Below are 12,315 nucleotides of genomic sequence, written 5' to 3'. Positions count from 1 at the left end.
GCAGCAGCTGGGGTCTGGGGAGCCACTTTCCTATATCAAACCCCTGCTTCCCTTATCACTTGGCCAAAATGAAGATATGGAGCTAAGCCACGGCAGCAGTGGCTTTTCCTAGGTGTACTATTCCCTACACGTGAACACAGTAAACAGGGCTCCTAACCACCAACCCATGGCCTGGTGTATCTTGGGAGTCCTGGGATATAGTTCTATTAATCTAGGTGGGGCAGACTTGGAGATGGGCATCCATATACCAGGTCAGACACTGGTCACATGGAAGCACTAAGGCCTAGCCTATCAGTATGTTGGGTCCTGGAGCAGGAAGTCTGGACCCACCCTGGCAGCTGTGGGTAGACAGGCCTGGGCAAGTGATTCAGCCCAGGAGCCGGATATATATCCTGCTCCTTTCTCAACAGAGAGCCGCAAATCAGCCCTGATGACTGCTGGCACCATGTGGGCCTGGAGGGGAAGATGGGCAACCCAAGCCCAAGATGAACAAAACCTACAGCACAGGACCTGGGTTGAGACTACCCAGGGAAGAGGTGGTCTCTGAATTTTCCAGGCTCCTTCCCCTTCCAGGGGCCCAGCACCAGCCCTTCCTGGACTGTTTGGAGAGTGGACATTGTCACTGTCCTTGCCCAGCACACCCTCCTAGGCCCCAGGAAGTGACAATGCACATCTCAGCCTGATGAGAGATGTTCACACTTGGACCAGCAGTGGTTTGAGGAATACTTCCCTGACCCATGCACGGGCTTTAAAAAGTCACTTTTCTGGGCAATGTGGGAAAGGGGAAGGCAGGAACCTGTCTGAGGGAGGCCAAAGAGGAAGAGGCTGGGCAGCAGCCCTGGAGTAGAGAGGGGGGAAATCAAAGAAACAAAGGGTGATTTACTGAGCAAGAGTTTATTTTTAATTGTCTTTTAACTGCAGCCACAGAGGGGAGAGGGGCTGGGGGCCCCGTTTGGGCTGGCGGTGGTGAAGCTGTAGACAATTCCCTTAATGTGGTTTTTGATATAGAGCCCAAATTAGCTCTAATAAAAAGGGATAATAAAGCCAACTCTTGCACCAAACAGAGCTCCTCCTGGCTGTCAGAGCGGGGCCGTTACCAAGAGGAAACTGCGTTCTCATTTCAATTAACCTTGTTTGCACCCCGCCACGTCCACACAAATAACAATAACATTAATTCAGGGCGCTGGTGCGGCCCACACATTAGACAGCTCGGAGTGCGCACAGGCTCTGGAGCTGGCGCTTAATGAACCTGAAACTCGACGTGAATTTCCAAATTGCTCACGACAGAGTTTCGAAGCTCGATTAGGGAGAAAAATGCTGATTCTCTCCAAGCTTCTCAAGGGGAAAAGCTGTCGGAGCAGCAGCGGGCCTCACCCACCCGCCTCCTCTGCACTGCGGCCTTGGCCCCAGGCCCTTCCTCACACTCATGGCCATCTTCTCAGAGGACAGAGGGTACAGCTAACGCCAAGAGGTCTGTGGCCCTGACTGCAGTGCTCTCAGTCCTTCCAGGCTGGGGCACACCTAGGCATTGTACTCTTGGCCTTACTTCCACGGCTCTTCAGATCACTACTCCACCTATGACAGCCTTGGGACAGAAGACAGAAAAGACCTTGGCCTCCTACTAAAGGAGCATCTATGAGGCTTCCCTCCCCTGTTCCGTAGAGGAGGTGGCAAGTAGCCTGGCATCATTATAGGACCTGGGGCGATGGAGACAGGAGGAGACTCTTGTCTGTGATATGCTGGGACCCCAGGTTTGGTGCTGCTTCCAGCAGGAGGAAGAGGCAGCACAACACAGCGGGCCATGGGAGTGAAGGGGTGAGCTGGAGGAGGAATATATGAGCGTGTGGATACTGGAGGTGGGAGCTGTTAACTTAAGACCAAGGAAAACTATGCAGTCCAATATGTCTGAAGGCTGGATGGCACCCAGGAACATCTGGAAGAGCAGACCTGCTGACCATACAGCACTCACCTTCTCCTTGGACACATGGTGAGAGAAAGGGCAGGACCCATCTGTCTTCTTGCATGTGCCTCGGACAAATCTGCAGCATGGGACAGGAAGGTTTGGGGAGGGCTGGTGCCAGGTTTTGCCACTAACCCCCCAAGTAGTCAGTAAGGACGGGCAGGGCACCTGGTGCACACGGCCACCTTCTCAGGGTCATGGATATAGGGGCAGCGCTCGCCACGGTTACACCTGCCAAAGCGGTTGTAATACATGCAGTACTCTCTCTTCTTCTCTTTCTTTTGCTTCGCCTGCCGGATGATAGCCAGGCTTCTCTGGACGGCCCGGCTGTATACAGGGAGAGGTTTGTGAGCCCAAGAGTGAGCAGGGAGCCCCTACCTTCCCAGCCTCAAGGGACACACCTGGCCAAGGAACGACTGCAGCTGGTGGCAGGGTCCAGTCGTCCTACAGGGGAAGAAACAGGTCACATCAGGCCCATCCCAGCTATAGCCTTTACCTAACCTTCCCTGGCTGACTCACACCTTCTTCCTGCCAAATCATCTCAGCAAAGTACCCTGGAGCCCCCTAGCACTTAGCTCAGGCATAGCCCTTCTTCCCTCTGGGGACACAGCATCAAGAGCGGGGCAATGCTAGGCCCTGAGCCTGGCTTATCTTGAGGGTGGGCAGCCTTGGATCCAGCATGCCAGGGTCAAAGACTGGAACAGACTGCCAGTCCCTGATGTCTCCAACCAGCTAGGTGACCTAAGATTAACTTGGTATTTGCTGGTTCCCTGCTGGCTTCCCAGTTTCCTGCTCCCGCTCAGTGCCCAGGAGGCTCAAGGGGCAGGTCCTTGCACTCAGGCAGTGATTAGCTCATGGACATGTCTCTAGACTCTGTCCTTGGCCTGGCTACCAGGAGGGCCATCATACAAATGGCAAAGGGTGATGGCACCTATTTTGTAGAGCCTGAGAAGGTAACAGAGGAGGCTACTTATTTATACCAAGGTGGAAAATATGGGCCTGGCTGTATAGGAGAGAAATTGGTTTTTTAGACTTAAAGGATTGTTAAAAAAAGATGGGGGGGAGGAATGGAGGAAGGAAAGTGAAGGAGAGGAGGGGGGGACGAGAGTGAGAAGGGGAGGAGAGAAGAGAAAAGGGGGGAGTGTGAGGGAAGGACAGTGAAAAGAGGGGAAGGAAGAGGGGGAGGGTAGGAAGGGGGAGAAAAAAGAGGGAGAAGGGGAAGAAGAGGGGATGGGGAGAGGAGGAAGAGGGAGAAGGGGAGGAAGGGAAGAGGAGGAGAAAGAAGAATGTGTTGGCACAGCTGAAAATGCGACCTGCAGCTCTGCAAAGTGGCTGCAGACAAGGGTGTTTGGGTCCATCTGGATCTTGTTACTTACAAGTTGGAAGGCTCCCTCTCATACTCCTCAAACTCCCAAACACCAAAATCCAATTAGCCTTTCTGAGGTGACCAATGTGACACGAAGACAACGGAATAGGAAAGGGGCTCTCTGAAAACCTCAAGGCATCTGTGTGAGGAGATGCCCAGGCTCACCACACAGCTTTGCCGGCCTTTTAAAGACACAGGCCAACTCCAGGATCACAGGGCAGGCAGGGCAGGGATTGCTCAGGGTGGCTTTCCCTGGTTCCTCAAATACACACATGACCCTTCCCAGACCAGATCCGATTTCCTACAGAGCAGCTGCTGAAATGAATACTGCATTAAGAGGCACAAGTGACATCACTCAGAAATTCTGAGGACCTGAGGTGATGACAAAGCCATCTAGGTTTTAAAAGGGGATGTTCTAAAGTGCCTGAATGCACACAATCAGAACACCCGGGACCTGCTCCAGAGCAGCACCCCTCAGTCCCCACTGGTTGGGAACTCATACCATTGTCCCTGGGCACCCTGCGAGCTACTTGGCCCTTAGAGCTCCCCACACCCTTTTAGTCTTCCCTAGACAGGGGTGAAATGATATGCTGAACCTTGGTATCTTAGGGACTTTGGGCCCAAGACAAGACCAGGCCTGCTAGGGAAATCCTGTCTGTGGCTAGGAAGTACCTGAGGTATCTGAGGTATGAGCTGTGAAGCTGGATGTTACTCTCCCAGAGTTCTGTGGGACTCTCTGGTCAGAGGCTGCCCCACACTTAACTTCAGTGCCCTTGAGTTTAAAAAGGATATCCATGGGGCCCCAGTGGGGAGCAGGGGCTCTGTTGCATAACTATGCAGGCTCAGGCAGTTGGGGCATGAACAAGGACCTCAAGGAAGGCACAGGAAGGACTGCAGGGTCTGAGGAGGAAGCAGTAAGGGGAAAGGAAGGGTGGCAAGGGTGTCAGGGTGTGGAGAAGCAAGGAAGAATTTAGGGTGGTCTCTATTTCTAGCTGAGGACACCCGCCCTTAGGGTGGCAGTGGAGTAATGTTCAGGTGGCACAGACACATACTCACACCTGCCAGTCTTCGTAACTAGTGACGTGCAATGTGATAGTCTGTCAATGAGCACTGGTTCCTGGGCTGTCACCCAGCCTGCTGGTGACACTGGCACCATCTGCTCCCAGGCAGGAACACGTGGGCATCACGTGCCACCTGTCAGGTCCTGGTAGGGAGCAGCTTTCTCATTTTTCCACTTTCTGCTTTTAAAAACACATCAGCGTGGGGCTCACGGTGGGAGTTTTGACAAGGATGGGAGGCACCTTTCCAAATGCTTTGCAGTGTTAAAAATGCACATAAAGTAGCTGGCTTGAAAAGAAGCAACCAGAGGTGCAAAAAGCTCATCGGCACAGCCCTGACCTGGGAGCATAAGGTGCTGCTTCTGCTGTGCACTCTAGAGCACATCCACTTCCTGGAGTTTCCCAAAATAAATACTGGCTCCCTCCAGCCCCACCCTTGCTTTGTGCCCTGTCTGTTCGCTGGTCCTCAAAGGGAGCTCATCTTTCGGAGATGTCAAAGCCTCTTCAGCACTCAGGCTATCACTCTGGCAGAGCCCACCAGGCAAATAAGGGGCCAAGCTCAGTGATCTGTCCTCAGTTTTACTGCTTAGTTGTCTAGTTGCTCCCAAGAGGTTGGAGCAAGTGCTAAGACCAAGTCTATTCAGCTGAGAGTCTGCCAGGTCCAGGTAGGACACATTCTACAAAGGCACCTAGAACTGCAATCTTGGAAAGAAAAACAAAATGGTAGAAAAGTCACAGTGAGGAACAGCAACGAGAAGGGTCTCTATAACCTGGTAGCTCTGTGCCCTTTGAGTGCAGCTAACAAAGCTTCCCTGCATGCCCCTCTAATGTGACCTCCTGGTACCCAAGGAGGGGAAGGCAGGGCACAAATAATTAGTTACAGAGGGCCAGGTGTGGTAGTGCACACCTTTAATCCCAGCACTCGGGAGGCAAAGGCAGGTGGATCTCTGTGAGTTTGAGGACAGCATGGTCTACAGAGTGCGTTCCAGGACAGCCAGAGCTACATAATAGAAGGACTTTGTCTCAAAAACAAACAAAAGAAAGCTATAGAAACCTTCCTTGCCCAGGAGCATACAGGTGGCTAGTCAGCAGCAGAACACTACAGAGCATACCTGCTTCACTTTGGCCTGGAGGCCCTCAAGAAGCCAGGGCTAGCTCTGTAGTCTGCGACTTCTGTCCCTTACTGAAGGGACTTGTCAGGCTCTTTGTGTTCTCAGCAAGTCCAGCCAACCAAGGATACAGTTCCCAGGCAAAATCAGGGCAAGGGTCAGGAACGGGGCCATTTGAATAGCAGGTAGACTTGGGAGGGTAGGCTGAACTTCAAAATCAAGAAAGTCATGGCTAATGCTGACTCTATCCTTGAGGGCCTGGAGTAGTGGCCAGGAGAGGAGTTGGTGCCCCATCCCTCTGTGAAGGGTTGTACTTTCTTGTTAAAGTCAAAGGTTTGCTGACACTAGAGAAGGAAATTTATTTCTTTAATTATGACTAGTGTAAGTGGGCCAGTCAGCTGTAGTGCACTGTTGGGAGCAATCTACCTTCCTCACTGTGGAGTGGGGGTCATGTGGGGGGGCTGTCCAGGCAGCAGGTGCTCCCCAGCTCACTGGTCATTTCCCTTGTGGTCTTGCCAGCCTGTGTCTTGTCCCAGGGACAGAAAAGGCAAGCCCCAGAATGGCTGCCAAGGCTTAGGTAAGGTAGGTCAGGGACAATGATGCTCTGACTGGCAGCAGATTGAAGCCTTGGCAAAAGCAAGGACAGGAGTAGAGGTAGAGATAGAGGAAGAGATGCCCCGGGACTCCCACCCTGCTCTCATCACATGTTCCCTTACACAGAGCTGGCTGGATGGGGAGAGGCTCTAGGTGGCTGCTAGAGCACTGGGAAACAAGGCTGCAAGGGCTTATGGGAGCAGAAATTCCTTCTTAGTTGGGTCTACGGCAAAGAAAGGGGGCAAAAGGTCAGGCTCAGAGTAACGGGGATAGACTGTTCACAGCATGGTGATGTGGAAGCTCTGTGTGTGGAAGACAGGAAGGCAGAGTCTATAGAACTCGGTACTCGGTCCTGGGATCAGAGGAACAGACACAGCTTCCCAGTGAGAAGGGACAGGGAAGCAGTCAGCCCTCTGTGTAGCTTAGAGTCCATCCTCTCCCAGTGAAGGACACTTGACTAGGAGAGGCCAAGTCCAATACTGCTGCCCTGACAGAATTTACATTCTACATCATAGAAGGACCCTGTCTCAAAAAACAAATTAAAGTTACAGAGACCCCTGAAACAGAGGTTATTTACACCTCTCATCTCTACCTCCCCCAGATAGGAGCAATGCAAGAAGCTCAGATGGCTGGTGCAGCCCCATGCCCTAAGCCCATCCAGCCAGAAACAATGCAAATCAGGACACAGCACAAGATGGCTAGTCCTAGTATCTGAGGACAGGACCATGTGGTAGTCACCAGGTGATGGTCACTACAGGGAGATGAGAGGGCCTATTTCCCAGCCCAAGGTTCATCTTAATCCCAAGCCTTGATGCTTAGAAAGCCTGGAGTGTGAGACAGATCAAAGCCACAGGAAGAGGGAAACTACTGATGGGGAAGCGGAGACCCAAGGGCATATAACAGAGTAGGAGCCCAGGCTACTCCCACAGTTCTCAAATGAGTTCACCAGGTTCTTCTACCCGAAAGGGAGAAATGCCAGGAGCTATATTCCCTGAGCATCTTGCCCAGAGAACAGCACCTGGAAGCTCTGGACCTGAAGAACAGCTCTCAAGCACAACCTAGCAGGGACACAGAGGAGCTGGCTGTCCCAAATGGGATATTCCCTGTATCTTCATGATCCCAGGAGTGCCCTTGACAGTGCCTTCTCCCTGCTTGATTTCTTCTCCTTTAAACCCCTCTGGTGAGTGAACAGGGCTGCTGGGCACAGCTGGGCCTCTGCAATTCCACAGCAATCCATAATCTTGCTGTACTTTTTGATGGGCACAAAAGAGGGTAAAATTGGACTGAAACCAAAATACTTTTCTAGTTAATTTGTACAATAAGCACATCCAGAGCATTTCCTTTCTCCTCAGCCTGTCCCCAGGCTGCAGGGGCTTGCAGCAGTGATGGTGCCTGCCTCCAGATATACTTGGTGAGGCATCACCAATGTGATTAGGGGTGCCATGGCCCCAGGTGTTTGCTCACCCAGGCATGTTTACCATACCTGGCTCATCCTTTGTCCAAGAGCAAAACACAGGTGCTCCTGATGGTCTCCCACAGAAAATCTGGGCTGCTCAGCCAAGCAAGAGGCAAACGCCACTCAGACTCCCAGGGGACACTAGGGTTGCAGGGCCTCCCAACACTGCCCCCATTCTAGCTACCCTTTCAGTTTCACAAGGGAAACTAACGCCCTGTGCCCATCCAGTTCTCTCTGGGTGCATCCACTCTCTCAGCTCTCTAAGTTCCAGGACCCTGGCCTTGCTCCCTTACATGGCTATGCCCACAGCGGAGAGCCCAGAGACAGTGAGACACACTGACATTCAGTGCTCATCCACATACTCTGCAGTATCCCATCTCACCTGTGCGGAGGAGGGCCCTGCTGCCATCACTGGGCCTACTGGAGGTCTTGGAGAGTTTGTTGGCAGACACTTTGTAGAGAACCCCTCCTATGCAGCGATAGCCTTTGTTGCGCCACCGAGGGGAACTAGGTGGGGCTTTCCCACTCCCAGTGATGGTTGGACGCAGACGGTTCAGCACCAGGGACCTACAGAGACAACAAACTGTCTATTAGACATGGCCCAGAACAAGCTATAGATTTGGTGGCCTGTGCTACATCCAGCCTGAAGCACTTGCTGTATAGGGTACATTATAGTTGGGGTTTCTGGGTATCTCTGGCCCAGCTGCCAGGAGAACTCTGTCCCCTTACGTCTCATAGAGACGTTTCTGTAGCAGTAGTGCCATGGACTTCTGACAAGGAGACCCAAGGCACAGTATTACACAAACTGGTTAGAAATTCATGAGCCCCCAAAGGGTCACAGAGAGGACTGGCCTCCTCCAAAACACACCTGTCCTTGCTGTCTCCTAGTCTGGCCACTGGTGAGTATCTCCATGCTGGGTATGTTCCCTGAGCACACAAGAAGGCAGCCGTCTGGCACCTGTATTTTGAAAAGCAGTGCAGGCCCTGGCCCCTTGGCTCCAGTATATGACAACCACTTGGGTTTCTGCCAAGGTTGGTACAGGCTTTGCCCCAGGACAAGAGAGTCATGGGATCAAGGGGAACTACTGCTCATTGTAGCTCTCTCCTTATCCACTGCTCAGAGAGCCCTGCACTGAGAAGGTATAAGGGCATTCTCACAACCTCATCAGGTCCACAGTGTGGGATAGAAATTACTGTTCAAGAGGAAAGGGGAAGCTGTAGGATTGGTGGCTTGGAGAACAGACCTCACAGACCATCCTACTGCTCCCCACCCTTTCAAGCTTTCAGGTCTACCAGACACCCCAGGACCCCTGGAGGCTCAAGCACTAAACAAGCTGAAGAAGGGCCTTGATGTGACAGCCCTTGCCTAGCTGTGATTTGAGTAGACTGCCTTCAAGGAGGGAACCTGGTGCCCCAGGCAGCCAGGTGAGCACAGGGGGCTCAGCTTGCAGCCAATCTTCAAGATACATTCTGGTGGTGTGTAATGTTTATGTAAATCAGATGCTACTTATCACATGATCACAGCCTGTGTGCACTGCCCTCTAGTGGCAAATGTGAGCAATGGGCACCAGCTATGTACCAGCAAAGTACACAGAGGCCTTCATAACAGCAGTCCCCACTATCCAGGAGACAGCTAAGATGGAAGGTGAGGGCAACATATCCAGACTGGTACAGGGCTGTGACCCTTCTCTTCCAGACCCCACAGGGTACTCCCAGTGGCTCCCATGGCCCTGTGGCCTATCTAGAACTAGCTCCTGGTGAAAGTATGGTCTGAAGTTTCTCAGGATTCCACAGCTATAACAGACCCTTCTCCAGCCAACTAGGGGCCAAGAAGGAATCCCCAGAACTGAACTATAGAGTAAACAGCCAGAGGGGGTTTGCTTGTTTGCCTCTACCAAGACACCTGCAGCACTGCCCACCATAGCTTGCCCTGTCACCCAAGGGAAGCCACCCAGAAAGAAAAGCACCAGGGGAAGGGCAGCCATGCACTTGGGCTCAGCTACCATTCTAACATTCAGTACCACAGCCCCTTTGAGCCTTGGTCTCTCCACTTGCAAGCTGGGCTAACTCTTGCCAGCCAGTGGCCTCAGAGGGCTCATTAGTGAGATAATGTGAGCAAAGCGAGCCAGCCGTCAGGGGACCAGAGCTGCGGTGTAAGTACAAACAGTAGTGGGGAGGCCACAGAAGGCACTTAACCCAGTTTCTCTTAATTAAAATTCAAGCTCACAAACACCAATCTTGGAGGGAAAGAGTCCTGCCAAGAAGCCAGGCTGCAGTGATTGGTCTGCCTGGCCACTCACTGCCCTACCCATCACACATTCATCAGCCCTCTACTGGGTACCATCTGGGTTAGAGAGAGGAGTCCTATGAGACTGTGACCCAAGATCTAGTATATCAGACTATGTACCCTTGGCTTTCACTGGGTACCAACCAAGAGAGATCTACTGTCAATCCTGCCAGTCCTAGAGGCTCAGTGGTATGTCCTGATCTTTAATCAGAGCTATGTCACTTCACAAAGGATGTTCAACTTAATTCCAAATCCTTAGTTAAAATAAACTGGTACTAGAGCAGTAGCTACGAGAGTTTCTTCAATGTGAGACTTGAAAAGATCCCTGCATCCACCAGCCTGGGGCTAGAGTAGCAATTCTGAGGAAGAGGGGACTGAAGAGTACAATTCTGCAGCAGTGATCTCTTAGCTAGCCACCCTATAACTGAAGCTAGAAGCCAGCTCTGGTCCTTACCAGAAGACCTGATGGGGTCCATGCAGACTCTCTTTCCATAATATTTCTCCCAAGCACTCCACACTCCATCTCTACAATGTGAGCAAATACACAGCCACCAGAAATATGTTAATCAGAAGACAAGCACACACATGCTCAACTACAATCTGGGGCCCAGCCCTGCAGGAACACACCCGATGCAGAGGCATTTTAGGGAGCTGAGAAAGGCACAGGGAGCTCTGAATGTGATTCCTTTCTACTCCTCCCTAGATTTAACCACAGAAAAGGAACCACAGACTAAAACAGTGTGAGGCAGCCAGAGACCTCAGGCCCAACCAGAACTGTAGAGTTCCTTTATTTCTTCAAGCACTTGTCCAAGCAGGAGGACTGCAGCCCCTCCCTTACACATGAGGAAGTCTCAAGTTGGGGATGTCAACGGCCTGCCTCAAGAAACCAAGAATCAGGAGAAAGCATGGGGCTCAGGCTGGGCTAGGATGACTCAGACCAGACTTGGTTCTCAGCCCTTGACCCTCAGATGAACAAGCCGGTTTTTCATGACTGGTCTTCAGAGTTGAAAGGCTCATCTGTGGTTACAATTCTTCCCAAGACAGCCTTAGTTATTCCACATGTTTATTTTGTTTTGTTTTGCTTTTTTTTTTTTTTGAGACAAGGTCTTACTATGAGATAACTTCAAACAAGAGACATTCCTGCCTCAACCTCTTGAGTGCTGGGATTACACCAACCTGGCTTGACATGTTTAAATTCTTAGGGATGATCAGGAAATACCCATTTGTCCCTTTCTCTTTCTTCCTTCAAAAACTGCTCATTAGATGGTGAGAACAATTGTGGGCCATCTGTGGATCTACTTGGGCAAGATGCAGGATAGCAGCCCCTGTGTTCTTATCCTAGATGTGTGCAAAGGCCTGTAGATCCAGGGCCTGCAGGGAATAGGCACAGGTGCTACCTGCTGCTTTGCTCAACCAAGAGCCTGAGCCTTGCATGGGGCTACACTTGGGTGTTGCTATGGATGAGAACTCAAGGAGATCTGGTTGGACCCTGTAGCTTAACCAGGTCAAAGCAAAGGCCTTTCCCTCACCCATCCACCCACACCCACCCTTGCCAATTCACTGGCTTTGGAAGCCGCAGCAGAGGGCGCCAGGTGGGGCCTTGTAGCTTTTTACTGCCATGGGTGTCACAGCACTCCAGTAAATTGTTACCCTAATGGAGAGGACAGCCTTTGGAAACGAACTGTACAGAGAAGAGGGGATAAAATTAATGAGATAATAGCAGGGCCAAGGACCCTGCAAGCGCCTGCCCTCACGGCATGGCTCTGTAATTCCTTTTCTGCAACGGGAGCCGCAGATCTAAAGGCTTCTCCCATCCGTCCGGCAGGCCCATGCCGCCAGGAAATTTCATTAACGCTGGAAAATAGGAAAGGTATTAAGCGTGGATAATGAAGGCCAGGGAGGGAACAGTGCCTTAAGATAGTCTTCTTTCTCGCCTTTGTAATGGGAGGCATGAACTTTCCCTTCAAATCCATTTCTAATCCATTTGAAATACTACAGCAAATTATCTTTCCTTCAGCCCGAAAGCGGCCAGCCAATTTACTCCGAATAGAAGTGACAATGCCCCAGGATTTATCACCATAACCTTGACTACACCAGGGTGAGGCTAGGCCTCCCCTCTTCCCCTTGGGGGTGGGGCACAAAGGATGGGGCAAGGGGAGATAACATTTTAAATGAAAAGCAGTGATAATGGGGAGAAAGACACACACCTCAAAAGTAGTTTTTTTTAATTTTTTTTTTAAGAAAGAAAAAAAAAAGAGGTGCTGTGTGACCACTTCCTTATGAGCACTGGAAACTTTCAAGTCAGAAGCTGTCTGGGATGGCAGAGAGCCAGTGATGGGGTTGAAGGTACTTGGATAGCTAAGCCTGTCCTCCCCTAGCTTTACAGGGTTCAGACACAACAGAATGTTCCAACACTTACATCACCAGCAGCAGACTGTAGCTCAGTGGACAAGTATCTGGTAGACAGCTCTTCCTAACAATTGCC

General features: G+C 51.4%; 1 protein-coding gene across 1 annotated transcript in view; it reads right to left on the bottom strand.

The window, feature by feature from the left end:
- Positions 1–12,315, bottom strand: part of Zc3h3 (zinc finger CCCH-type containing 3) — an 82,839-nt gene that overhangs the window by 19,624 nt on the left and 50,900 nt on the right. The window contains exons 5-8 of the mRNA XM_041672649.1: positions 7,926–8,110; positions 2,362–2,404; positions 2,129–2,287; positions 1,970–2,039 (exon numbers count right to left, since the gene is read on the bottom strand). Of these exons, the coding sequence (XP_041528583.1) occupies positions 1,970–2,039; positions 2,129–2,287; positions 2,362–2,404; positions 7,926–8,110 (457 nt within the window). The remainder of the gene's footprint in view (positions 1–1,969; positions 2,040–2,128; positions 2,288–2,361; positions 2,405–7,925; positions 8,111–12,315) is intronic.

The sequence above is a fragment of the Microtus oregoni genome, unplaced genomic scaffold, assembly GCF_018167655.1.
Source record: "Microtus oregoni isolate MIOR12 unplaced genomic scaffold, Mior012 000022F_ref0000154, whole genome shotgun sequence".
NCBI lineage: Eukaryota > Metazoa > Chordata > Mammalia > Rodentia > Cricetidae > Microtus > Microtus oregoni.
This window is presented reverse-complemented; position numbering and strand designations above follow the sequence as displayed.